General features: G+C 47.6%; 13 protein-coding genes across 13 annotated transcripts; 6 read left to right on the top strand and 7 right to left on the bottom strand.

Annotated features, from left to right (window-relative positions):
* Nucleotides 1–280: 280 nt before the first annotated feature.
* On the bottom strand, nt 281–5,120 carry BU24DRAFT_427005 (P-loop containing nucleoside triphosphate hydrolase protein). The gene is given in 11 exon segments (XM_033529116.1): nt 281–1,107; nt 1,164–1,467; nt 1,516–2,045; nt 2,095–2,270; nt 2,333–3,095; nt 3,148–3,294; nt 3,352–3,631; nt 3,679–4,335; nt 4,390–4,577; nt 4,626–4,835; nt 4,853–5,120. 10 exon segments carry the CDS (start codon nt 4,701–4,703, stop codon nt 442–444), a joined length of 3,789 nt encoding a protein of 1,262 aa, XP_033379144.1. The 5' UTR covers nt 4,704–4,835; nt 4,853–5,120; the 3' UTR covers nt 281–441.
* A 221-nt stretch (nt 5,121–5,341) lies between these two features.
* On the bottom strand, nt 5,342–6,429 carry BU24DRAFT_427004 (uncharacterized protein). Its single transcript, XM_033529115.1, has one exon. The coding sequence runs from the start codon at nt 6,401–6,403 to the stop codon at nt 5,438–5,440; it is 966 nt and encodes a 321-aa protein (XP_033379143.1). The 5' UTR covers nt 6,404–6,429; the 3' UTR covers nt 5,342–5,437.
* Nucleotides 6,430–6,692: 263 nt separating this feature from the next.
* Nucleotides 6,693–7,931, top strand: BU24DRAFT_471866 (uncharacterized protein). The gene is made up of 3 exons (XM_033532717.1): nt 6,693–7,401; nt 7,454–7,639; nt 7,724–7,931. Exons 1-2 carry the CDS (start codon nt 6,846–6,848, stop codon nt 7,585–7,587), a joined length of 690 nt encoding a protein of 229 aa, XP_033379142.1. The 5' UTR covers nt 6,693–6,845; the 3' UTR covers nt 7,588–7,639; nt 7,724–7,931.
* A 255-nt stretch (nt 7,932–8,186) lies between these two features.
* On the bottom strand, nt 8,187–9,120 carry BU24DRAFT_495998 (uncharacterized protein; the record flags this gene model as incomplete). Its single annotated transcript, XM_033534168.1, has 2 exons — nt 8,187–8,425; nt 8,487–9,120. The coding sequence occupies 2 exons, from the start codon at nt 9,118–9,120 to the stop codon at nt 8,187–8,189; spliced, it is 873 nt and encodes a 290-aa protein (XP_033379141.1).
* A 1,138-nt stretch (nt 9,121–10,258) lies between these two features.
* BU24DRAFT_355217 (CDP-diacylglycerol-serine O-phosphatidyltransferase) lies at nt 10,259–10,806 on the top strand (the record flags this gene model as incomplete). Its single annotated transcript, XM_033523843.1, has 2 exons — nt 10,259–10,363; nt 10,435–10,806. Coding segments are annotated over 2 exons (477 nt in total), but the record flags the coding sequence as incomplete, so codon positions are not given.
* An 817-nt stretch (nt 10,807–11,623) lies between these two features.
* BU24DRAFT_427003 (L-gulonolactone/D-arabinono-1,4-lactone oxidase) lies at nt 11,624–13,681 on the top strand. The gene has a single exon (XM_033529114.1). It carries the CDS (start codon nt 11,872–11,874, stop codon nt 13,636–13,638), a length of 1,767 nt encoding a protein of 588 aa, XP_033379139.1. The 5' UTR covers nt 11,624–11,871; the 3' UTR covers nt 13,639–13,681.
* A 314-nt stretch (nt 13,682–13,995) lies between these two features.
* On the top strand, nt 13,996–14,943 carry BU24DRAFT_427002 (uncharacterized protein). Its single transcript, XM_033529113.1, has 2 exons — nt 13,996–14,391; nt 14,449–14,943. Exons 1-2 carry the CDS (start codon nt 14,002–14,004, stop codon nt 14,692–14,694), a joined length of 636 nt encoding a protein of 211 aa, XP_033379138.1. The 5' UTR covers nt 13,996–14,001; the 3' UTR covers nt 14,695–14,943.
* BU24DRAFT_377465 (uncharacterized protein) lies at nt 14,725–16,015 on the bottom strand. Its single transcript, XM_033524648.1, has 2 exons — nt 15,627–16,015; nt 14,725–15,574 (listed from the first exon to the last, which is right to left on the bottom strand). Exons 1-2 carry the CDS (start codon nt 15,973–15,975, stop codon nt 14,787–14,789), a joined length of 1,137 nt encoding a protein of 378 aa, XP_033379137.1. The 5' UTR covers nt 15,976–16,015; the 3' UTR covers nt 14,725–14,786.
* Nucleotides 16,016–17,805: 1,790 nt separating this feature from the next.
* On the top strand, nt 17,806–18,467 carry BU24DRAFT_466574 (uncharacterized protein; the record flags this gene model as incomplete). Its single annotated transcript, XM_033532377.1, has 2 exons — nt 17,806–18,233; nt 18,272–18,467. 2 exons carry the CDS (start codon nt 17,806–17,808, stop codon nt 18,465–18,467), a joined length of 624 nt encoding a protein of 207 aa, XP_033379136.1.
* A 202-nt stretch (nt 18,468–18,669) lies between these two features.
* BU24DRAFT_427000 (uncharacterized protein) lies at nt 18,670–20,033 on the bottom strand. Its single transcript, XM_033529112.1, has one exon. It carries the CDS (start codon nt 19,752–19,754, stop codon nt 18,837–18,839), a length of 918 nt encoding a protein of 305 aa, XP_033379135.1. The 5' UTR covers nt 19,755–20,033; the 3' UTR covers nt 18,670–18,836.
* BU24DRAFT_426998 (aldehyde dehydrogenase) lies at nt 19,965–22,290 on the bottom strand. Its single transcript, XM_033529111.1, has 5 exons — nt 21,984–22,290; nt 21,700–21,930; nt 20,839–21,638; nt 20,444–20,785; nt 19,965–20,291 (listed from the first exon to the last, which is right to left on the bottom strand). The coding sequence occupies exons 1-5, from the start codon at nt 22,121–22,123 to the stop codon at nt 20,245–20,247; spliced, it is 1,560 nt and encodes a 519-aa protein (XP_033379134.1). The 5' UTR covers nt 22,124–22,290; the 3' UTR covers nt 19,965–20,244.
* A 163-nt stretch (nt 22,291–22,453) lies between these two features.
* On the bottom strand, nt 22,454–23,874 carry BU24DRAFT_377457 (3-hydroxyisobutyrate dehydrogenase-like protein; the record flags this gene model as incomplete). Its single annotated transcript, XM_033524647.1, has 3 exons — nt 22,454–23,548; nt 23,610–23,785; nt 23,841–23,874. 3 exons carry the CDS (start codon nt 23,872–23,874, stop codon nt 22,772–22,774), a joined length of 987 nt encoding a protein of 328 aa, XP_033379133.1. The 3' UTR covers nt 22,454–22,771.
* Nucleotides 23,875–24,566: 692 nt separating this feature from the next.
* On the top strand, nt 24,567–26,219 carry BU24DRAFT_398798 (retrograde regulation protein 2; the record flags this gene model as incomplete). The annotated part of the gene is made up of 4 exons (XM_033525393.1): nt 24,567–24,819; nt 24,893–25,256; nt 25,311–25,623; nt 25,686–26,219. 4 exons carry the CDS (start codon nt 24,567–24,569, stop codon nt 26,217–26,219), a joined length of 1,464 nt encoding a protein of 487 aa, XP_033379132.1.
* Nucleotides 26,220–26,429: the final 210 nt, after the last annotated feature.

Here is a 26,429-nt window from a genome sequence, read left to right as displayed (position 1 = left end):
AATACGAAATACGCAATGCGATCTTAAGTCTGGGGGTAGAGACAGCAGCAAAGAGCTCAGGCAGCAAAATACGGGATATTCACTGATGCAGCAACCCCGAAATAATGCAAAGGTGACTGAATGAATCACTGCTTAGAGTACTAGTAGCTAGGCAGGGATCGCGCAGCTGATACGGAGCTGCGCTGAGGACCTTACACCACCCCTAAGCGCAAGGCAGACAAGATAGGGATCCCAGATATAGAAGATGAAACTGGCTCTGGAAAATACCGTAGTTTGTTGTATATTATGTAGTATGATAGCCTTTCCAACATTGGGCTACGAGGCCAGCTCGTTGGTGAATGGACAAAGGTAGAAGCAAAAGCTCTAATCTATGTGTGATTAATATTCCAAAAGAAATATGGTTAAGATGAACAAAAGAAACCCTAGATCGGACAGTTTGATTTACTCCAAGTTCTGCGCCTCGCACATTTGCTTATACATTCCACCCTTCGCAACTAGTTGCGCGTGAGTTCCCTTCTCAACGATGCGTCCACCATAGAATACGCAAATGAGATGTGCATCCTTAATGGTTGATAACCTGTGCGCGACCGCAATGGTGATTCGCTGCCCATCGCTCGACGCATCGCTCAATGCCCGCTGAACAATTTTTTCGGATTCCGTGTCCAGTGCACTAGTAGCTTCGTCCAGCAGAAGAATCCTTGGATTGCGAAGGAGTGCCCTGGCTATTGCGATACGCTGACGTTGTCCACCTGACAACTGGGTGCCGCTATTGCCACAGTCTGTATTCAACCCTTCTGGAAGTGATGCAATGAACTCCCAAGCATTAGCGGCCCGACATGCTTCCTCGATGGCTGAATCTGTGATTTCTTCTCCAGAATCGATGCCCAAAGAAATGTTCTCACGAATGCTGCCACGAAACAAGACTGGTTCTTGTTGCACCAAAGCAATGATGCGACGGTAGAGGCGAGGATTGAAGGTAGGCACCGCATCGCCGTCAATGCGGATGGATCCAGAAGTTGGGTCGTAGAATCGCTCGAGCATTGCAATCATGGTGCTTTTGCCGCAGCCCGAGGCACCGACAAAGGCAACAAATTGGCCCTTGTGGATCTGTTATGTATTAGTGTCTATGTTATAGATCGCGGCTTCGCGATGAAAAAACTCACATTCAGACTGATTCCGCGAAGGACTCTTGCGTCGGGCCTCAGAGGATAAGCGAATCGTAAATCATCGCAAAGCACATTATCGCCAGATTTAGGTGCGGAGTGCATATTGTCCGGGTTTCCTTGGATCGTAGGCCGAGCATCATGAAGCCAGAAGAGGTAGTTGGCAGAGTTCCTTCCTTTCGTCATACTGCTTGAGTATTGGAACATTTGGGAAGCAGATTGGCCGGAGAAGAACATGGCCATGAAAGCAACAAAGAACTCATACATGGTGACTTCACCGGTTGAAAGTAGGCGGCATCCGTACCTTATTGATCAATTAGTAGATATATTGAATTCGCTGAGGTAGGCTTACCAAAATCCAAGTGCTAGAAAGAAGTACTCAATGCATTGAGTAAGAGAGAAGAGGATAGTCATTGTGAAAAGGGGGCGGATTGAAAATGAGACAGCATTGTTGAGCTCCGTAGCATAACGTTCAAGAACGGACTGCTCGATGGCAAGCGAGGATACAGTTCTAATGGCGGTGACAGCCTCAGAAGCAATAGCAGCACTTTCCGAATAGTTTTCGGAGACGGTGTGGTCCAATTTGGAATCGAGACGAACTTTCAGGTAACCTGCGCCAACAAGTGGTGGTAAGCCAGCAAATGCGACGACAAGCCCAAATTTCCATGTAAACACTATTGCAAGTATCGCACATACGCCGACGTTGATAGTGGCGATCAGAATCATAGCGATATTGAATCCCATCAACTCTAACACGCTTTGTGGATTAGAGCTCAATTTGCCGGCAAGGGCGCCAGTATTGTTTTCCCTGTGGTCGAAGAATTGCAGGTCTTGCCGAAGGAAGTCGTCTAAGCACTGTCTTCGGAACTTATGGCTCAAAGTCTGTTACGTGTCAATAGCGCAAAATCGCAAGAGGGTGAGTGCAACATACCTGCGCAACAACGTTCGTTGTCCAGCCCATGATGAAGTAACAAACAAGAACCCCAAGGGCCAGTACGAAAAACATCAGTGCAAGGAAGTTGCTCCGAGTGGTCATCTCAGAAATTGGCATGGTGAAGACATCTAAAAGTTTCCCCATAAGGAGTGCTTGACCAGGATTTGCACCAGCTGTACAATGGTTAGTCATGGCCTGACCTAAGTTCCACTCTACTTGTATTTGGATGACTTACCAGCTGCTACACATCCGAGAACGACCATAGTATAGGTCCATTTCAATTCAGGCGTTTCCTGGATGATTCGTAGAATGACACGTACCAGTCCCATCTGTTTGTGGCTGGCGTAACTTCCACGTTCCAGACTGGATGTTGTAGGGTTCGGTTCGTTCATCTGGCGGGATATTAGTGTCGTCATTGGCTCAACCTTGTCGTATACGCCAGCATCATCTACAGATTCTGCTAATATTTCGCTGCTAGCAGAAGACTCAGAGTCGCCGACAGAAAGGTTTTGCGCCTTCACAAGTCTAGAATATGCCCCATCCCCTTGCATCAGAGCGTCATGGTTTCCTTGTTCGACAATCTTGCCATGGCTCATGACTACAATGTTGTCAGCTCTCCGAATGGTTGCTAACTTATGTGCTATGACAATGGTAGTTCGTCCTTTTGAAGCCTCATCGAGGGCTCGTTGTACAATACCCTCAGCGTGGGGGTCTAGAGCGCTGGTCGCTTCATCGAGCAGGAGTACCTTAGGCTGCGAGATAATACTTCTGGCAATGGCGACTCTTTGTTTCTGTCCTCCAGATAATAAACTACCTCTTTGTCCAATGGAAGTGTGATATCCTTCCGGCAACTCCGTAATGAAATCGTGGGCGAATGAAACCTTGGCAGCCTCTTGAACGAGTCTCATTTGTTCATCCTGGGATGCGCTCTCCCACCGAGTGCCGACAAGACCGTACGCGATATTTTGGAAGACAGTTCCCTGGAACAACACAGGCTCCTATTGATAACGTTAGTCAAGCAAACCATAACACCGGCTGGAGGTACTTTACTTGCTGAACCAGGCGGACGTTTCGTCGCAGCCAGTTCAGGTTCAATGCATCGATGGAAACGCCATCTAGCTTGATTGTACCAGAGCTCGGGTTGTACCATCGCTCAATGAGGCCAATAATCGTACTCTTTCCTGAGCCGCTTGTTCCCTGTCCAGGTATCAACACCTATCTTATCAATTTTAGAGGCTCGTGCAGGATTCTTACTACTAGGGCCGTCACTTTGCCAGCTGGGATATGCAGAGAGAAGTCGTCAAGCACTGTTACGCCAGGGCGAGTTGGATATGCAAAATTAATGCCTTCGATGTCGACATCACCCACAGTTTCCTTTGGTTTGAGCCCCGATTCATCAAAGGGGTCAATTTCGGAGCTGCGGTCGATGAGTTGGAAGAGCTTGAGCGCAGCCGATCCTGCCCGTCCAAAATCGATGAAATAAGGCGCGAGACTCGTAACGCTCGTTGTTCCAATCACGACAGAAAGGAGGACCCTATGATAGTCAGTAAATTGGCAGTGTGGGTAGCTCAAAGACCCTACGTAAAGATTTGGCCAGTGTTCTTGATTTCCCCTCTGCTGTACATCTGAATGCCTTGCCAGAATGCCAGTGCAAAGCCAGCATAGATGACGAAAAACTCAAATGAGAATAGTACGCCATAGATTGGAGATTTCTTGTTTCCTAATGAATGTGCGTGCCTCAGGAAGCGGTCGAACTTCTCGACGAGTCTTTCGCGGAGCTCAAAAGCGTGTACTGTACGGGCACTGGCGAGAATTCCTTCGGCTAACGAACCCGCCTCGGCGTATGTGTCGAGGATTTTGTACTCAACGGCGGCATCTAGGGTGGCTGTCACCCCAGTGACGATCAGAATCGCGGGTGCAATGCTGAGTGTAATGAGTGTAAGTTTCCATTGCGTTACAAGCGCAATGGTATACGCTGCGATAAAGACTGCGACTCCTTGGAAGCTGATAGCAAGCTTCTCTGAAATGCCCATTTGGATGGTACGGCCATTTGAGATCGCCTGGCTTGCGATAGAACCACCGGTTCCAAAGTCGAAATACGCAACTTCTTGACGCAGGGCTGCATGGAGGTATGAACGTCGGATATTACGTGTAATACGATAGGCGGCTAGAGTAGACAGTGACGTGTATACGTAGGAGAGAGCAAACTTTGCGATACCTATATAGACAAAGTACAACCTATGGAGGATAAGAACTTAGTAGAGGTGAGAGACGATCGATATATCAACTCACGCGAGTTTTGCGGCAGCTCTGGGGAATTCAGCTCCATCTGCTGTTTCGGATGCAAAGCCTGTGATTTGCGTAATGAATGAACCGAAGATCAAATTCTGAAGTGCTGTGCCGACACCAGATGCAACAGATGTAACAGCCACAATTACAAACATGACATGATCTATAGAGGCGCCGAAAGTGAAGACCCTCTGGATCGCGTTAGCAAAGTACCTGTAAGCTCGAAAAGAGATACACACCAGATACGCCTTCAGGGCACTGTCTTCCCGATCGCCATCTTGGGTTGATTTTGGTCCCTCCTGTCGTTTTTCAGACATGATTTCCAAGGCCTAGAACGGTGGCGAGTCACTCCGTTCAAGCGTTGTGTATCGAGGAAACAGCGTCCGCTTGCTTTACAACTTGTTTTCGTCCCAGAGGCTAATGATACTTATAATATGCGCAGCAACTGACTTTTAATTCCCCATTAGTGATTTTCTCAAGATCCTAACACATCTTGATGTGCTCCACGTACGGGCTCCGCGCGTTGCAATGTCTTGGAAGCCCTGGGGGCCCAAGAGATGGGCTCAGATACTACATGAGTGAAAGTACTGCACAACACGACTATCACGGGGGCCGTGGAGTTCGATCTGTTCCTTTGTTTTCTTGGAAGCCCCTGGATGTCGCACGGATAAAATGTGTTGTGTTGGTGCAACAGTATCATTAGACATGTGCAGAGTACAGATATAGTAAAGTTCTTGTGGATATTCGGATCAATACCAAGAGAAACATCGACCGTACACTCAATTTGTCGTGACCAACGGCGCTTAACGGGGCCCGCGGACTGCCATCAGGCGCTTGACGGAGGCCGCGGACCGTGCACTGTGAGGTATACACAGTGCCAATACCAGATACAGCAGAAGTAACAGCCACGATTATAAATATAAAATAATCTATAGATATGCTAAAAGTGAAGATCCTCTGGATTGCGTTAGCAAAGCACCTGTAGGCTCAAGAAGAGATACACACCAGATATGCCTTTAGGGCACTCTTTCCTGGGTAAAGCTTCAAGACACTAGCTACTAAACGTTTCTTCTAAGAAATTGAAGGGTACTTGTCGATTTAAAGCCTTTATACAGATCTTGGAGCCAGCCTCATCCGCAGAATCATCTTCTCTCAGCATAGGAGCCTCTTCTACATCTGTTCCGAACTCACCTCCACGCCCTCTCCCCCTCAAAACTGCTATTTCTATTGCATCTCCATCCTGCACTATTCCCTCCCTCCCTGAGGTCTTCATCTCTTCACCCTGCTGCTTCTGCACCGCAACTGCAATCACACTGCCCAAGATAAGCCCGCTTCCTGCCAAGCTCCACCATCCCGGGTTCAGTCCGAAGACCAGCTTATCAAGCACGAGCGCAAACAGCACGTTGGTATATACCATATTTGTAGCCCTGGCCCCATTCGATCTTCCACCAATTGCAAGACTGCTCGTGAGTAAGAATTGCGTGAGGAATCCGCAGATGCCTAGGAAGATAAGCAGCGTCCATTGGCGAACATCTGCGGGTGCTGCAAAAGAGGGGAAAGACGGAATGGGGAGTGAGAGGGATATGGCAGAGACGAGCGTGCTCCAGACGGCGAAGTAGTTTACGCTTATAAGAGGGTGTGCTCGCGGGCCTATCCACCAGATTATTGTGTAGACTGCGGCAGAGCCGAGGACACCGATTAACGCTAGCGCAACCCCCGAGAGCCGTTCGGCGGATGTAGGGCCTGGAAACAAATCGCTAGATGTTGTAGAGGTTTCGTTCCTGGGGGTTAATGGAGATGGGGTGGTGGGGAAGATAGATGTTGGGCGTGCGATGAGAAAGACCCCGATAAAAGAGACGAGAGATGTATATTGAGCGGAGCGGGGGAAGGACTCTTTGAGAAAGAGATAGCAGGCGTAGGATGCTACTGATGGGGCGAGGAAGGTAATGACTACGGCATCCGCTATTGGGAGGTATCGTAGTGAATATTCGAGCCGTTCAGTATGCCTATGCTTCATTCTGTGTGGCGTACTTACAATACAAGCCATAAGTACCAAAGAAGTCACAGATTCCACGTCCAACAAGTAGCCTTATAATCCCCATTGCACCGGATGGAAAGTCTGGCACGCTTTTCCACCACATCCACAAGCAGCAGCATATCATATTGAGTCCCATTCTAGCAAAAAGGATCTGCAGGGGATGCGTCCCGTTTTCCCCCACCCCCAGAAGCCTTGTGGCAGCGTTCATCAACGCCCCAAACAGCTGAGAGAACAAGACCAGGAGAAGTCCTTTATTTCTCTCCCATATGTTCTTACACATACTTCTTAGAATATTTGGCTCGGCTCTTCCAGACGTAGGGTACAAATATGGATCTCCATAGCTAGGAAGTCTCACAGAGGACATGGTGCTCGACGAGGATTTACCCTAATGCTCCGCTAGATTGCATTTGAGGATCACGGCATGACGATGTTGAGCGGAGAATTCGAATCTTCACAGATTATCTACGGCCTCATGAACGACTTCTTACCCACGCCGATCGCATTTGGCAAATTCAAGGCTCCAGGTCCTCCTACGTACTTTTACCTATGCGAGTTCGTTAATATGGATGTCACAGTGGCCCCGGACCCGGCGGAATTCACAAAGCGACTCGCGCAGCTCCATCGAATCAGTAGGTCGCCCACTGGTAAATTTGGTTTCGATGTCCAGACCTACGATGGGCAGGTAACCCATATCGTTGAATGGCAAGATAAATGGGAGACATTTTTCACGAACATGTTAATGAATATCTATGAGAAAGACCTTGCTACTAATGGTAGATGGGTAGAGATGGAACGAGCTACTAAACAGATTGTCCATGTCGTTATCCCCAGGCTGCTCGGCGCTCTCCAGGCTGGAGACAGAAAGCTAGAGCCTGCTATCATACACGGTGACCTCTGGGAAGGAAATATGGGTATTAATGTGCAGAATGGTAAAAGCATCTTATTCGACGCTGGGTCGTACTACGGTCACAATGAGAGTATGTATTGAATTCAATCGAACTACAAGATGGTTACTGAACCCTAATAAAGTAGAACTGGGAATCTGGAGATGCCAATTCAGTTCAGTCTTTCGTTCCAAAGAATACCTTGAGCATTATCTCAGCAATTATCGCGAGCAGAGCCCGTTGCGGAGTTCGATAACCGAAACAGACTTTACAGCCTGAAAAACGACATCAACTATTCCGTTGGCCATCTAGGAACTTCATTGCGAAGAAGGTAAGATTGATATCTCTCTGGACCCTTGTTATAAGCTTGCTGCTCGTTCCCAGATATGACTGACTGGCAATCTTTATTTCATAGTGCCTACAACAACATATGTTATCTATGCGAGAAATATGGTCTAATTGAAGGGATAGATAAGTGTGATCCTCAGATCGACCCATCGGTGACGGGGTCTTATATTGCGCCTTATCTCCCTGAAAAACCTGGTCTGATTTTGGCAATTGCGACGTGCAGGACGTGGAAAGCGACTTAGGCTAGTTGTAACCTCGTTGCAAGCTAAACGAGCAATAATCCTTGATGCTAATAGCACTCAGACGACCTCTCAAGTCTCGAACGAATATAATTTTCATTTGAATATGCTACTTTGTGTGCAAGATCAAACCTCTCATTGATTGTCTTCCTCTAGAGCTCTCAACATTTAAAAGCTACTATATGCTACCTGAACTTCATACATGTTCTTGACCTCTCAGTCAATCTTCAAGATAAAAACATGCCGTTATGATCGGAAGAGTGTACTTTCACAAAATCACGCATGTCGCTTTCAATTTTCTCGTAGAACTGGTTCCAAAAGCTCCAAAAGAGCCGAGAGACTTAGCTTACTGAGAGTCTCTTCATCCAGATTGTGATCTCGGATCAATGTCTGCCGCAACTTTGTTGAGCTGATGTCTTCAGTAACAGGCTTCGAGTATTTTAGGTAGTAACCCCGCTTTGGAGGATCACTGTCACTAGTACCTGTGCATGTCCACAGCACGACCCCGGCTTCACCAACTTCTCCGTCACCTAGCAGAGAGAGGTTAGCTATATTAGGAAGGTATACTCCAGATGCACTGTATATACTGACTGTCGCCATAACTACGCGTAGTGCGTGACCATTCTCCGAATCCGTTCCACACCACCGGCTGCCCATTTGAAAGAAAGTGAGAAGCGATATGCCTGGCTCTGTTGGTGAACATAGCGCCAGGAAATGCAATTGGCATGATGTTTAAAGGATCTTCGATATCCAAGTTATCCGGACCAACCAATCGAGCAATCGACAACTTGAATCCGTCTGCGCTTGTCAACCGAAGTAAAGCCTCGGTGACTGGCTTGAAGGGATACCAGGTGGCAGTCCACACCCACACTCTCTCTTTCGTTACTGAAGAAATGGCACCCCAAAGCTCCGCTCTTCGGATTTGTGGAAGGAAGAATTCGGGACAGTTTTTCGATATTTTGTTCCTCAAGTGCCAGTCTTCACTGGGGAGGATGATGATGGCAACTGCCGCTACCTCTGGTCTTAGGCCCGATAGAAGAGCATTAATGTGGCCCCGGTGTGGAGGATTAAACGAGCCCGCGTACACGAGAAGAAGATTTTCGTTGTCGGATTGTAAAGTGCCAGTCAACGCCTGGATCGCACCGAGATCAGTTTCCGAAGTCAGGCCAATCTCGTTGTAGGCCATCTGGAGATAGCTTTTGAAAGATATCTCTGTCTTCTCCATGATTACTTTATGAGGTGCGTATTATTTGAAGATCTTAAACTGAAGCGCAACGAGAATGGATAGGATTTAAAGGAGATTTAGGAAACGATAACCGGAATTCGGGTTTTTCTTTCACCGCACTTGGCTAAAGATGGACTCTATAGACGCAGGCGAGGCATTCTAATACCACTATCCACTTCGTGTTACACATTCAATAGCCAATAGAACGGTACAGGAAGTTGCCGGCCACGTCAGATCAGTATAGCTCAATTCAGTCTATCATAACGCTAATTCAACGATCGTTTAACATGAGTGCTTTAGTCTTTCCGTGTTTTGCTTTGGGAAATTGAGAGGAAATTATGTGAAATCATACAGTAAAGTAGCTAACACCTTTAATGGTATTCCCGGGGTGAGAAAATCCCCATCAACAACTCGATTTTTTGATAAGTCATTGCCAAGTAACAAGATGCTATAAGCTGTATGCAGAGTCGCCAGGGCCGATTAATATAGTATTACCCCTCGATACTGACATTCAATACTGATACCGAGTGACTGTGACGGGATCAGGCATGTGCGTATACTGAATGTGCTGTACTATGCTTGGCTGATCGTCTAGATAGCACGTCATGCTGACCGCTTTCTTTTGTAGCTGCAAGCACAGTAATACCTCGTACTCCCTGCAGGTTTGACAATCAAGAGGACCAGGATCGGCATGTACTAGTCCGACAGCAAATCTCTGAACTCCTTTCTCGGTATAAAGCAAAGCGTTGAGCGTGAGACAGATAGAATAATTAGTTTCGTTCTACACCAATATCTCTTATCTTCTGATCCTAGCGACACGATAAAATAGCTGTCACTCAAGAAACGAAGTTCGATTTGATCAGGCTTATGACTTCCTTTGTATTGGTCATCGCATAATTAACAATCGATTTAACGTAGAAACCTACGAGTCGCCGACTATATAATGTTTGGAAATGGTATTTAAACACTATAATATCGCCAAGACTCTACTCCGTGCGATTCAGACAAAACTAACATTACAATTCCAGCGATTTGTGGGGGTACAAACAAAAATCCAAATAATTATGAGGTAGCTCACGCAGATATAGTTTTGTCAATCTTTTGTTCTTTTCAACAATCTATCATTACCGCCCACGTGTTTATATACCTCAGCTACGAATTCGACCGCCTCGACGGGTTGGTTGCGGTGTGGAGGGATGAATGTTCTGAAATGGGTAAACAGCTTGATAGTCTGCCAGATCTGGTATGCCTCTTTCCCTTTAGTTTCTGTTTCTATTTAGTAGCAGTCCCACCCATATTCTTATACTTTTATAGATTACATTCGGTGTTGCTCCAGTTATAATGCTGTACTCTGTTGGATTTCGCACGCCGGTAGATCAGACTGTGTTGATATTCTATGTACTCTGCGGTGTCGCTCGGTTAGCAAGATTCAACATCACGGCAGACACGATACCGAAGAACGAGCATGGCAGGGCACTTTACTACGAAGGCATAACTATCTCATATGCAGCACTGGTAATATCAACTGCGGTGGCTGTCTATTGTTGGATTGGTAGGACATCAGAGGATTATGTTCTGATGGTTTTATTCATAGGCACTTGGAGCGAATTCCATCCAGCCATAATTCCTGTAATCGCGATTGGTGCCGCGATGGTAAGCAAGAGGCTAAAGTTGCCGGGAGTTTGAACACTTGTTATACCGGGTATTACTGTAGCAGTCTTTGGTAGCTGTTGGTCGATCTCGCCGCTGCAGCTTTGATTTCAAGATCAGGATCTGCTTCTAGGTTTTCTAGTGTGAAATGACTAGAGCTATATAGCTATTCCTACTCTGCCCTCTCTTCCCTTTCTGATTAGCTGATTTACTTACTTGTTTGTCCTATAGCTGTGCTTATACGAATCCCTTACGTTCTGGAAACTATACATAGCTACCTACCTTATAGCAGCCTATGTTATGCACCTTTTCCTGCAAACGCATTTTCTGCATTAGCATGAAGCTTTGAGCCTTATGGGAGAGCTAGCTAGATACGTTCATTTACTTGTCAGCCTTAAGAAGCTCGTAGCTGTAAGATCTTGCCGAAAGTGAAGACCCTCTGGAAGAAGCATGGTACGGGAGTTATTCAACATCTCAGTGGAATCACAAGAAGTAAGATTGCCAGAGTGTTTTCATTTATGAAAGCAGGTTTGCTCAGACAAACATGGTGTGTTCTTGTACTAACGTCTCGTGTGTGATTTTGCGTAGTCTCGAGGTCCTACCAAAGTCCACTGGCTGTAGGAATGTGCTATGCACGGTTCCATCTCCAAAGAAGTAAATACTAGTCATCAGCCCAGGGTGTTGAAGCCTTGAAGGTGTGCACTAATAACGATCATTGTTATCGTAGATCGATCATCAGTGTGGAGACGGGAGATTCTATGCATCTAGACTCTATTAAGCGCTAGTCCTCTTTTGTAGTTTGTATGAGATACGAATGGCACCATAGCACCTTTCACCGCTTGAACCCCACCATGTTTCTTCAACCTCACATTCACGCCATGGCCTACCTACCTGGCACCTCTGGAAAATACATCTTCTGGCTGCGATACTTCATTGTTCGGATCCTTTGAACAAATAGACCCTGCTCTAGACCCGTGCCGACACCCTACCGCAGCCGCGGGGTATCAACGTCATATAGACATCTTTGATTTGTCTATAATAACACATATAACTCTGCACAGATCCTCTTCAATTTTATTTCGCATTTTTTGAGTGTTCACCATGACCGCCGCTTCGAATCCTCTCGACATGCCTGCGCGCTTCGCCATAGAGCTAGAAAAGCTCGACCCCGATGTCGCTTTTCGAGCGTCGCTCTCCCACGTCCATCACACATGGGCGCGTACCTTCCATTCTCGCCCAGAGCTATATATTCGCCCACAAACCCTCCAAGAGATCCAGAAAGTAGTAACGCTTGCTCGACGTATGCGTCGTCGTGTAGTCACGGTTGGCTGTGGTCACTCGCCCTCTGATCTCACATGCACCTCGGCATGGATGGTAAATCTGGACGACTACAACAAGGTGTTGAAGGTGGACAGAGAAAGAAAGACAATGACAGTTGAGGCTGGAATAAGGATGCACAATCTAAATTTAGCGGCGAAAGAGCATGGACTCACGATGCCATCACTCGGTTCTATCGACGATCAGTCGATCGCGGGTGCTATAGCTACGGCTACTCATGGGAGTTCATTGTCCCATGGCCTCATCTCCGAGTCTATTGTCAGCCTACGTATAGTTCTCTCTAATGGACAGTCTGTAAAATGTTCACCGACCCAGTCGCCCGACCTCTTTCGCGCCGCCCTCGTCTCTCTTGGTGCGTTAGGCATCATTGTAGAGGTTGAATACCAGTTGAGGGAGCATTCTGATATTGAATGGGTTCAGACAATCCTGCCAATTGAAGATGTGCTTGCAAAGTGGGAGAATGGGCTCTGGACATCGGATGAGTTTGTGCGTGTTTGGTGGCTACCATATATGCGTCGTGCCATTGTATGGCGTGCTTCCGCTTCAACGAAACCACTCCGGAAACCTGAGTATAACTGGTATGGGGGGGCCATGGGCTATCACTCCTACCATATACTCCTCTGGATTTCGCAATATGTTCCCCGTGTTTTGCCTTGGGTTGAGTGGTTCGTCTTCGGAATGCAGTATGGATTCAAAGACGGCTATACCATGTCCGCCGTTGAGGAACAGCGCACCGGTTTGCTCATGAATTGCCTCTATTCGCAGTTCGTGAATGAGTGGAGCATTCCATTGTCTAAAGGCCCCGAGGCTCTCACTCGCTTGACCAACTGGTTACATGGGGATGAGCGAGGCTCCGCTATCCCGTTCAGCCCTAAGGGGTTGTATGTGCATTCGCCAATCGAAGTTAGGGTTGCTCGACCCAACGCGAGTGGCACGCGCCCCTATCTAGACACCTCCTTTGCCGATACACCTTCGCTATACCTCAACGCAACCCTATACCGCCCATATGGACAGAACCCTCCATGCCGAGAGAGGTACTATGAAGCTTTCGAACACCTAATGAAAGAGATGGGCGGGCGACCACACTGGGCTAAGAACTTCCAATCGGTCGACCATCGTTATCTATCATCTGTTTACGATACCGATCTCGACGATTTCCTTCGCGTCCGAAACGAAGTCGACCCTGACGGCATGTTCTTAGGCGCTTGGCATAGACGCACAATCCTGCCTCCTCGATCAGAGCTACCCATATTTCCATTGGAGGAGAAGGAAGTCGTGCGCCGCGATCGTAGCACAGGTGGCGCTGATTGGATCGGCCAACAAGCACGATGGTGGGATGGCGGAGAAGATGTTTTTGAGAAGAAAGATATCACGGAGACTGGCAGCGAGGAAAGCTTTGATTTGATGGCAGGGGCTGAGGCGGAAGCAAGTATTCTTCTTGAGAGCCTGAAGGATGAGCTGGATAGCCCGGAGTTTGAACGAAGAGTCAGAGAGGGCTCGTCCGGAGATCAGGTATTTGAAAAAATGTAGAGTCATTGAGGCACTAAATACATAACTATCCGAACACCGTTGATTGACTATATGTTCACCCATGCATTGTTGCTGATGACCTCCTGCTAGATTTTACGCAACTCTAATAACTCCTCTGGCTGTCATATGTGTACTTCGCATGTGATTCGCAATGATGTAGGCGATTATATCGAATACGAATACCCAACGCCATTTTGAGCATAATATAGTAGTGTGCATGAAGCACTTGAACAAGTCAGGCAATTTGAATTATCCTGAATATGCAGGGCTCAATCTTTTAATAGCACACAACATAATAAAAATGACACAGTCCATCGAATTCAACCCTATTGTGTTTTCTCCACCATTGCTAAAATGCTCGAGATGTATCAACTCTTCAACGTTCAGCTCCTACTCCTAATCATCTTTCAGGTATCAGCAGCAACCATCATCCTAAATTCATTCACCACATCCGGCCCATCATGCCCACCCGACTCCGCTCTCACCACCGCACACATATTCCCATCCTCTTCAAACAATGGCTTCAACTTCACCCAGCGGATCGATAACTTCCGCCCACGCCTCGGCCCGGGTGTACCTATCACAGCATCACGTAGCAACTGCACAGTAACTCTCAACGTCACCCTGTCCGAGCCCAACACACGCATCTACCTAAACCTTAACGGCGGATATTTCAGCGGCTACGCGCCGATGATAAAAGGCGACACGATGCAAACCGTTGCCACGTACGACTGGCTTGATAACCCCCTCCACGTAAGAAGCCACTCGTGCCCGCGATTGATGATAGAGCAGCATTGACGGGATTCACAGATTCGCAATTCACTCATACTTAGGGGCCCTAATGTGGGGAGGTTTGACAGACGAGGCGACACGACGGACGACAATGAGAACTATTCCCCTTGCAATGGCGGCATCTTGACAGCGGTGTTCTACGCGCGACTATCGACGACGAGTAATGAGGTGAGGGGAGAGTTCCCTGTGGACGTGGAGCCGGAGGTGGAAAGGTGGGGGATCACGACGAGTATGCATGAGGTTCCTTGTCGAAGCACTGCTTAAACTGCTTCTGTTTTTATTTCTTGGACTTGTCTATATACAAGTAGCGGAGAATGATCATGCTTTGATCAAATTCCTCCTTTTGGGGGATCTATTTACAAGACACAGCCGTCGGCACACTCCGGATCAGTCGAGTTGTACGCGATCATTCCTGCACTGCCTCCTGGTTCAATGCTAGGGTCGCGTGGGCTTTGGAACATGCGGCCGTCGGCCGGGGAGTAGATAGTTTCTAGGATATCGCCAAAAGGATTCCGGATGTTCGCTATGGCCTGGCCCTTAGTGACGGGGTCATTCGCATGCACCAATTGCTCGACGAAGCCTCCGTATGTAGAGTGCGTGTCTTCGAACGTGTTGATGATGTACGTATTGCTTAGATCCGGCTGGTACGGTTCTGTGGCGTTTGATGGGATGATATGCAAGTCGTCCATGACGCGGTTGACGAAGTCGAAGACCCGATCTATGAGCGTCTCGTTCCAGAACTTGGCGAGTCCCATCTCGACGGTTATGGATGGGATCTTGTTCTCCACGAAGGTGGTTTCGATCGATCCTTTCTCGCCTGGGTCGATCTTGAGGGTGTCGGGCTGGAGGAGCTTGGATAGCCGCTCGACGTAAGGGAGGCGCCAGTCGGAGTAGCACCATAGTGATGTCTCGTCGCCGGAGCTTGGGGTGTGGAGATCTAGTCCTACATCTACTTGCGAGGTGTTGCCCCAGATGTTGTTCCAGATGTTGTATGCCAGGAGCTGTGCGCCGTTGCCGCCTACTGATGGGTGTTTTCCAGGGAAAACTCGGTTGACGTTTGTGAAGAATCCAGAATCACCAGCTGTGAAGTAGTTACGTTGATTCAAGTAAATTCCTAGTGGGTTAACAGTTGGAATTCCAATCACTGCCATACATCAGCGCGGAGGCCTTCAGTTCTTTTTGAAAGATTGTCTTACCAGTTCCATTAAGAGTATCTACTTGACCTTGCAGTTGCTCAAAGATCCTCTGAATCACTCTAACGCCGTTTAGCTCGTCGCCATGAATTGCAGCAGACAGTGACAGCTTTTTCCCAGTTTGCAGACTGTCATTGGTTCCGCGAGCAACAAAGACTGGAACATGAACGGGCAATCCTCCATTCAGCTCTCCGACTCTGAGATAGTATCTTGATACTGTCTGGGCAGGAACATCCGATAGATTAAGATACGAAATGACCGGCACATTATTAAGCTTGTCGCCGGTGAAATTGGTTGCGTTTGTACCACTCGCCAATGCAAGCGTCGTAAAAAGACTATTGGAGATGCGCATTTTGTTCAATTGATTGAATTAAATTAAGGCGTAGATATCGAGAACAGCGCGTATCTGAGAAATAAATAATCGGACTTTCTCACTATCTACTGGAGCTCGACCAACCCCGCGTGACGACATAGCTAGAGCTGTTGGATGCATTAGGAAGGTAACAAGACTCGATACTGCGGTTATTTTACCTAATTGAGAACCCATATCTCGGGAAGTCCTGGCCACCCACTGTGTTTACGATCACCACCTAAACACCTTTGTATCCAGTAAAGAATATTACTTTATTTAATGTTTAAAGATAGTAGAAATATTGCGAAGACTTAAGAAACATCTTCAATTTTTGTTATTCTGCCCTTTGTAATGTCTCTGTAGTCAGTTAAATAACCTCACGAGCCTTCCCAGGACTATTTCCGGCTTCCCCCTTTGGCTGAGAGTACTACAACCGCAAAGGGACATGAATTCACTCTGTTCCATGGTGTCTGGTTGGTATTTTCTGGGAACACGAGCGTTCGTATCTTCTGTTTGATTTACAATAGCTTCGTACTAGTACGATCGTTGATGAAAAGACGAACACGATCATGCAAGCTACCAACATTGGAGAATTGTATAGTTTTCGATCGTTCTAGTGCAAGTTTTCGGATATCAATGTTACTAAAAGCATAGCTGTCAACCGAAAGGAAGGTAAGGCGAGCAATTGACCAAGAGATCGCACATGTTGGGTTCCTTTACTCCGCTGTTTAGCATTATGTGTATTCCAAGTTTTTGGGGTACATGCTTCCTTCATGTTCTACTCAAAGAAACCATCAAACTTGTTACCATGAGGCCTGAACATTCTGTCCTAGAACGCATCCAGTCAATATTCCGCATAGAAGAATTACCGCACTTCTAGCGCTTCGAACGAAGTCTGCCGATATCGTTTTCCTGACGATTGATCTATGTAGTTATCCGCATGTTAGCTTACCAACGTTGGTACGGTCAGCAACACACATATAGCTGTCAACGCCGAAATCCGAGCAACTGACGCTTATATTCGGATGCTCTTAAGACGCTTATTAGAGTTGAATTGGATAGTCAATACGAGGCGCGAGCTTTCAGCGATTCTATAGAGGGTTGGCACGCCGGGCTGGTCACCTGCTAACTCCATGTATGTTCTATACCGAAAAGGTCTATTTAAGAGTGTACTGTAGCCAGTAAACTATCTAAAATGCTCGCGATAAACCTCACGAAGGAACTGCTGTGGACATAAAATACTAGCACGGGGCCAGCTCGACGTGCCAACCCTCTGTACGTTGCTCAATCACTAGTCTCTGTATGGTCAAATAGCCACGGTTGAAAGAATGAAGAGTCGAAGCGGAGGCAACTCCATCCATCCCCTTTCAAAGATACACGGGTGACGGTATTCTGCAGCTGAATTGCTAAATAGTTGAGTAGTACCAGATTGTTTGACGTGCTGACGAGAGCCCAATTATTGGATAACATTTGTCGTTGTGGTCAGGAATGCTACTCCACGAGCACAAAGCGACATATCTTCAACCAAAAATGGTCCCAAGAGGACTTCAGTTCTGGATACCAGGGACAATGGATGAGATCATTGCATGGGAATTAGTAGACTAAGAACCACGTACCCGGATCATAAACCAGTACGCTTGAATCTCAGGATGTCTTTCCTTATTTCGTGGTGGGACGGTGATCGGAATGCAACCCCTCACGTAGTAATCTTTTCATGCTTACCAGTCTGCTTGATGGCGGTTTGAAGATCATTGTCTTTATAAATGTTGTATGAGTGAGCTAAATATTTGACGAAATTCTAAAGTTTTACCTTGTTCTAGCATCAATACCATGCATCTAGACTTAATCCAAACTTTCGAGATCTTCATATTCATCATAGGCGTCACAGCTCAGGTGGATTCTTATTCTGTCGAGGAATCACCACAAGAACAGCCAAATCCAACCACCCTGATCCAAGCCGTGGTAATCGAACTGCCAGACTTTGATATCGTGACGCCATCATCAGATCCTTTCAATGCTGAGGTTGGATCCCAAATCATTAGCGGAGCAGCACCCACGATCAATGATCTCGACCTCGACTTCGGACTCCCGGTTTTGGGCATGAGCTCTGTCACCTCGAGTATAGTACCTTCACCAATACCTACTCGACGACCAAGGCCTAGACCAAGACCACGTCCCAGACCCAGGCCATACCTTACAGTGACAGACTCCTACAACACTAGCTCAATCGTCACCGCCAACCCTTCGCTTCTAGCAGAGTACGTCGCATCAGTATCCATTGATTCATCTCTTGCAGAAAATTCCGCTTCAACTCTCGATGGAGCAGCGACATCTCTCGCCGAAGTCCCAGCCTTTTTAGTCCCTACACCCAAGCTAGTTTCATTCAACAGGTCTGTTCCTCTTCCTCTTGCAAGGCCAACAATAAGTCACACCTACACCCACAAGTTTGTAACCCTCAGACCAACATTGCCACCGACGTCAGCCAACCATGAGATACGTCGGCCGTGTAAATGTGACGAAGGAGTCGTTCCTGGCGTTTACTGTGGGTATTGCTCTCAGGTACTTTCTTGTAAGCGAGGGTCAGGTTGCTTTGGAAATGGATTTACGTGTGGAGAGACTTGTCACGATCTTGGGTATTTGGAGTTTTGCTTCAGGTCGACGGTGGTGGAGGATAAGGAGAATTGTCCTTTATTTCCTTGACGGATTGTGTTCCGTTGTGTTTGAAGTAGTCAAATGAGAAATGTTTTTCCTGCGTGCACTGGCAATGCCTTCGCCCGGAGCACTTGAAAATGTAGTCTATTTGAATGACCTAGTATGGCCAATTGTGCTCTTAATACAGCCTCTTTGCAATGGCGATCTGCTCACTCTTCTTCCAAAAATGCTGTCAAACATCTTCCCAGAGCGCTGTTAACAACTGAGCCATGGTGATCTCCTTCAAAGACATATTTTCCCAACTTGCTGAACTTAGTCGAACGTTTTAGCCGTTCGTACATATCGTCGATATTTCCGCCCATTCTCCGCGCTTCAGCTGTCTGCCTCCTCTCCTCCCACCGCTCGTCTGACTCTCTGGATCGCCGTATCGGCGTCAACTCCAAAGACCCATACATCAATTGCAGCTCTGGTAAACCCTTACCGCTGTCTACAATCTCCTTTCCCAAAAATCGAGCCTCTTCCTCCAAGACACTTTCCTCCGCCCACCAGATCGACGGACTGCAAGCATAATAAACATCAAACTTCGCGCGACCGGTAAACAGCGCATGCACCGCACATAGCGCGCCAAACGAATGCCCAAAGAACGCCTCCCGGGCAATAGTAATATCGGGAAACTCCCTGCGCACCAAAGCCTTGACGTCGCGCTCGACAAAATCCAAGAATTCGTCCACGCCTCCCGTACGGATCGATGTTGCCGCTTCATTGATTTCTTTCTCGGGAAGCGTATAGTCGTAGCTCCGGTCAATGATATTGTACAGTGACTTTGTCTCTGTTGGGTCGTGCGTGTATCCTATCGCAACGACGATGGCGCCCCCGCAGAAGAAGGGCGACATCTCCCCGCGCCAGCATATTTCCGATGCAGTGAGGAACACAGTGTTGCCGTCTAGGAGATAGACCACGGGGATGTTGTTTGAGCGGACGTCGAGGGTCTTGGCCCAGTCGAGGGGCGTAGAGATCTGGATTGCATAGTGCTGGCCGTTTGTTGAGGATATGAGGTGATGTGTGGTTGTCCCTGAGTAGGGTAGCTTGGTGTGTGTTACTGGGTTGGGACTTGGATCAACGCGCATTTTGATTTATGATATTTTGCGATTATTGTTTTGGATAGCAAGATTAGTGCGTTGTTATGCGGTTGAGTACCCTGGCGATGTGGGATGCTGTTTATTTGGCAAGGAAACAATCGCGTGGTACATCTCCGAGTTCGGCTTGGTGGCGCAAGGCGCCCGGCTCACAGGAATAAGGGCGTTGCGCATCACGAGAGTAACATATCTTGGCTCAACCTAGCTAACATGGATTCCGATTTTGATGAGATGCTCAGATCAGTCTGTAATCCTGAAAGACAATAAAAATCACGGGACTGACGTAGTAAAGAAAGGAACTCAAAGCTTAAGATCGGACAATGCCCCCGATTCGCTTAGGGGCTGGGTACGACAACGACAGTATGGATATATAGCGACTATACCAGGCAGTATTCGCAGGTGGAAGTGAGTAGAAAATACATTGTGGCCCTTCATCCGATTGGATGGTACAAATCTTTTGATGTTACGCCCATTTTTTTTTTTACAACTTTGCCCTCCTTTGCAGATAAAATCTGATACCGACGGCAACTACACGGTGTCAGCTACTCTGCACACAATAGACTCGAGGCAAAAAACTACATAGAAATTTTATACATGATACGAGAATTGAAAAAGTGTCACGAAGGACTTTTGTAGACAAAGGAAAATAATTCGCGTCGATAGGCAGAGCGTTCACTTACTAACGACAGCAGTCAGGCTCTTGAGGCCGATGAGCCCAAGAAACCAGCTCGCCCATCCTAAAGATCGACCCTCCCGATCAAAGTCTGGCTTGAGGCCATTCATCTTGGAGAATTTGTTCTGTTTCGCTAGGGTATACGGGGGGTATCGAATATCGAGCATGCCCTCAATCCAGGCTGGAGTAGTGGTGATGGACCGACGATGGGTGAATGTTTCAAATGAAGATTTGCCACGATAAGCCCCCGTACCAGATGTTCCAACACCGCCAAATGGCATTGTGGGAATAGAGGCATGGAAGAATCCATCGTTCATGGAAGCTCCGCCTGAGCGGGTTTGGCTGATAACTGGGTATGTGTCAGTGGTTGTACTAAATTCAGGATTGATTTGACAATGTTACCTTTAGCAACTTCTTCCTTGCTTCCGAAGGGGTAGACACCGAGTGGAGTATCGTGCACTTCATTTGCGATCTTGATAGCCTCATCCAAATCTGTTACTGGCAGGATAGGCAACAAGGGGCCGAAGCTTTCGTCCTTCAGCATGCTGTCCTCTGTGCTGTCGACAAGGACTACGGTGGGCTCAATAAAGAGTTCACTCTCGTCCATCTCGCCTCCGATAACAATCTTGCCATTGGAGTCGTCCACCATCTTCTTGAGCCTTTGGAATTGCCTCTGGTTGACAATTCGTCCATAGTCAGGTGACTTCTTGACACCCTGGGGATAGAATTCTTTCAGGGCGGTTTTCAGCTCCCTGATAAAGTCTTGGACAATATCCTTATCAACAAGCGTGAAATTCTGGGACAGACAGACTTGGCCAGCATTGAGAGTTTTGGCCCATAGCAAGCGTCGCGCCGCAAGTCGTGGGTCTGCTTGCTTTGTAACGATTGCGGGATTGCGCCCTCCCAGCTCCAAAGTGACTGGAGTAAGAGTTTCCGCTGCCTTCTTAGCGATAATTGTGCCTACGTTTGCTGAACCAGTGTAGAAGATCTTGTCCCACTTTTGATCGAGCAATGCAGTAGTCTCTGGAACGCCGCCTTGAATAACTGTATAGCAAGAGGGATCAAGAGATTCAGCAAAGACCTTTTGCAACACAGCTGCAGTGTGCGGTGCTTGCTCAGAGGGCTTGAGAACAGCAGTACAACCAGCAGCAATAGCACCGATCACAGGACCGACGGATAGCTGGACAGGGAAGTTGTATGCTCTAAGAGAAGAAGTCAGTATGCCGAAAAAAAAGACATCCATACGGACTGCGATAGACGTACCCAATGACGAGCACGGTGCCCATAGGATCTTTCCTGATTCTTGGTCCAAAGAATTTGTTGGTCAAAGCGATGTCCTCCGGCTTCTCGTCCTGTGCCCATTTTGTGACGTTCTTTGACATGAATATACAGTCGTTCATGGTCCAAGAGATCTCCGTAAGATATGCCTCGAAGCTCGATTTGCCGATGTCCTTCTTGCATGCTTCGGCGATAAGCTCAGAGTTGTCCTTGAGACTGGTGAAACATGTCAGTTAGATGCTAGACAGTAACAATGGTGTATTGCGCACCCCCAGTAAAGCTTTCTCAGCTGTTGTATTCTGAACTCCAGTGGCCGTGTCTTGTGGGAAAGGAAGCTGGCGCGAATGCCGGCCGTGATGCTGGGAATGGCATCGATCGAGGTGTGCTCGAAGGGAGGTAGCTGTGCCATGATGGTTGATGTAGCAGGAGGAACGCGCTGGGATTGTGGATGATGGTACGGAGTATTGTTGATGTAAACCGAATGATCCGTGTCAATCGGCGTGTCGAGCGGGATCAGGGAGTTGGTGAGGCAGTGATTGATATGGTGAAAGGTGCCCCCTTTTGAGTTCTAGAGCTATGCCACTGATGCGACGTTCACAGGCTTGTCAATCATGCCTCGGTCCCGCTCGGTGAATCGCGGCCCCCGCAATTGTAACCTCTCCAGGACTAGTCTTCCAGTGCGACGGTCGAACAACGTTCCGTCGAATAAATAAATCGAGTTCCATTATTCGTCACCACCGTTGTTGGCTTGAACGTCCATCACGAACTGTCACCCCTACGAGTACGAGGCTGTTGGTTACGAGGTACTGTCGCGAGTTGAGATTCACCAAATACGAAACTTGATGATGGTGACTACAATATGCTAAATATTACACAATGCAACGAGCGAATGTTGCAAATTAATTGCCTTCGATAACCTATTTCTTTCGAATTATTTCTGGGCGCAGGTCAAATGAGCTGCATATCTTCACAGGTCACGGGGAGGGTCGCTAGTGATGGGTACTGTAAATGTCGATTTTGATTATCTTTGCCGACGCTGAACGCGATACTGAGATATTTATCTCCTTTCACTTTCATTCAACCATTTGTACACCACTCTGGCATCCTTGCCCCGGTACCTCTCATCGTTCTTTGCTTCATCGAATGCCTCTAGGGTGGGCTTGTCCAATATAGTCCTTGCGCCTACCATTTCGGCTAGGTCACTTCCCATCTGGAGAACCTTTCGACATAATTCAATTCTGAAACCACCTTCGTACCCTCTTGAACTGGGCACATTGGGTTGGATGCCCGGAACAGGATTGCTCTTACTTGTGACCCAGCATTGCCCTCCACTTACATTGATAACATCAGTTAACAATGACAGATCCAGGTTCATCTTCGCGCCAATATTCAAAGCCTCGGACGCCGCTAAAGACGTAATCGCAGAAAGATAGTTGTTGATGACTTTGAACGCCGTACCAGCACCCACGTCTCCGCACAGGAAGACGCTGTCTGCCTTTCCCATATGTGCCAATGTATTTTTCACGGTGGGGAAGACATCCTTGTCATTTGTACCGACCATGAACGTCAATGTCCCATCTTGCGCACCCATTGGGCCACCTGATACAGGAGCATCCACGAAGGCTAACTTGGAGGAAGCGCTCGATATCGAAGTAGCTTTTGCAACCTCCAAGATCGTCGAAGTTTCGATGGTTCCACATTCCATTATTATCTTCTTCTCAAGTGTAGAGGATTCTTTGTATAATGCTTCCACGCCTGCAAGGACCCCGTCTGAACCATTGAGATACACCTGCTTTACCGCGTCAGACCCTGGAAGCATTGTAATCACAATGTTCTATTGAGTATTTGTAAGCCTCATCCACCGGTATGTGTTGCGCGGAGATGTCAAAGCTTACGGAGTTCTGCACCGCTTCGTATCCACTCTTGACCACTCGCACTGGCCCATGGCCTTCTGAGTCTTCCTGGAACTTCGAGATAGCTTCTGGGACCACATCACAGACAAGTAATGTGTATGAAGAATCGAGACCTTTCCGAAGGTTCAATGCCATGGGATATCCCATTACACCTAGGCCTAGGCATCGTCAATGTATCGAGCGCCCGAAGAATGCTAGACTCAGTATGCGCACCTATGAAGGCCAAAGTTTTATCTGCTGAAGCCATTTCAGGTCTCTATAAAATATATTGCAGTGGTATGTCCAGCGGTCAATCTGGCCCATTCAACCTCGCTTTCTTCAATCACTTCGTTTCACACTCTCTGGATTATTGTCCGCCCTTCTGAATCGGAAGCGTGTGTATCGGAATCCGCCTGATGTTACCCGGGTATTTGGGGAAGGAATTTCAAATAACAACTCATCGAACGATCTTGATGATTTGGACCAAGATTTACTTGCTTGTTCGTGGTCATGTACAACGCCAACCCCCTCATCCAGCGTTCCTGCACCCCACATTCTCCAAATGCGGGGAAATCGATCATAGCAGACTCCGCTCTTCCACCCCAACCAATTTCCCCAGCCTGATTCATGATCATCATTTCCGCAGGAATATTTGCCACCCAATGCATTGTAATTGTCCTTGTTCTGACCCCTAGGATACCCGATGAATGCATAGCCTGCCAACGCATGCGCACGGTACGGAAATACGGTTTCCATGTCCAACCAAGCTCGACGCATGGGTATCATGACGGCGATACCATTGTAGTTTGGAGTCGATTGACTCGGCATCCTAATTCTTACACGAGCAGACCGCAACGTTGTAGTAAGTGCTATAAACATCGACAATATCTCGTACTGATCGCCGCCTCAAGCGTCGCCTTGTGATCCTTCAGCGCACTTTCCATCTTACAATACCAAACCATGGGTGACCACACCTCTATCAAGGACGCGTCCATTTCGGAAAAGAAGCAAGAACAGATCACCAACGAGTATCTCCAACAAGATGAGCCTCCAGCAACCATTGCATCTAAACAAGCCGAAGACAAACTCCGTCGCAAGCTTGATAGGTTCATTGCGCCAGTGATGATGCTCCTAATGTTGATATCTTATCTCGATAGAGGAAATATTGGCTTCGCGGCTACTCAAGGGATGACGCAGGATATCAAACTTAAGGGTACTGAGCTCAATGTGAGTGTATTTTAAAGTTAATCATGAACCACATCGATACTGATTCCACTGGCAGACAGCGGTGTCTGTGTTTTACATCTTTTACATCTTAGCAGAGTTTCCTACCTCAATCCTCGTCAAACGCCTCCAGTTCAACCGTGTTATTCCAGTCATCACATTCTCGTGGGGTTTAGTGTGCCTATGCACTGGGTTCGTGCAAAACTTCGCGGGTTTAATTGTTTGTCGTATTCTACTTGGCTTCTTCGAGGGCTGCTTGTTTCCTGCTATGACACTTTTCATGTGTAATTGGTACACGAGAGAAGAGCTTGGAATTCGTGTGGCTTATCTGTTCGTTGCTAGTGCCCTGTCGGGAGCATTCGGAGGTCTTATTGCTTGGGGCATTCTCCATATGGATGGCGCGGCTGGCTACCCAGGCTGGCGATGGTCTGTTCTTCCTCCATACTACCATATATTGAAGGTCTCCTAATGGATCAATAGGCTCTACATCATCGAAGGCATCATCACTCTAGTATGGGCCGTTATCTGCATCTGGGTCGTGCCCAAGAACTACGAAACAGCCTATTTCCTCAACAGCGATGAAAAAGCCATCATGCGCCAACGAGCCGAGCGCGCTGAAGCCTACTCTGGAGGTAGCGGCCACTATGGCAAAGCAGAGATCAAAGAAGCTGCCAAAGATATCAAAAGCTGGTTTCATGGCACTATTCAGATCTTCGTGGTGACAATCCTATATGGTTTCGGAACTTTTCTTCCAATTATAATTCGTTACGGCTTCAATTATTCGACTGAGCAGGTACTTACTTCATCTCATTCACCATCAGAACCATCTTCGATCATCAGCTTATTTGTCAACAGGCACAATATCTTGTCATCCCCGTCAACCTCTGGGGCGCAATTGTCTATGCCATCGGTGCCTACCTTTCCGACCGCTATCAAAAGCGCTTCTTGCCCCTAATCCTCATGGCACCCTTCGGCATCGTAGGCTACGTCATCCTCTTATCCCCAGTCTCCACCGGCATCCGATACTTCGCTACCTACCTCATCGCAACCTCATGTTTCCTCTGCACGGGCGGCAACATCACCTGGCTCTCTGTAAACTGCGCCCCGGACGGAAAACGCGCAGCAAGTCTGGGAATCCTCCTCACCCTCACGAACATTGGCGGTGTCGTCAGTGGCCAGATTTATCAGTCTAATGCTGCACCTGGGTATAAGCTTGGTCATGGATGGTCGTTGGGGTGTCTAGTGTTTGCTTGGTGCGCTTGGTGGGTTATCTTTGCTATCTACAAGCGACGTGAAAAGAGGAAGGATGCAAAACTTGCAGCGGGATATACAAGGGTGGAAGGGAGTATGTATACGGATCGTGAGCCAGATTTTAGATACCAGATCTAGGGTAGTCACGTTTTCTGAGATTGGGAAAAGGTGGATCGATTAAAGGATCCATTGGGTCTCCACCTTTCGGTGTGGGGGGACGGGGGGGCAGACAGCAAGCACGCCTACGTGCGATCGTAGACTTTCCAATGCAACAATCCTATTCGCAGCATGATCCCATATATTCAACCAATGGCCCTTTTTCTGTCCATTTTACACGCATCCACGCTA

Source organism: Aaosphaeria arxii (genome assembly GCF_010015735.1).
Source record: "Aaosphaeria arxii CBS 175.79 unplaced genomic scaffold BU24scaffold_10, whole genome shotgun sequence".
NCBI classification, from domain to species: domain Eukaryota; kingdom Fungi; phylum Ascomycota; class Dothideomycetes; order Pleosporales; genus Aaosphaeria; species Aaosphaeria arxii.
This window is presented reverse-complemented; position numbering and strand designations above follow the sequence as displayed.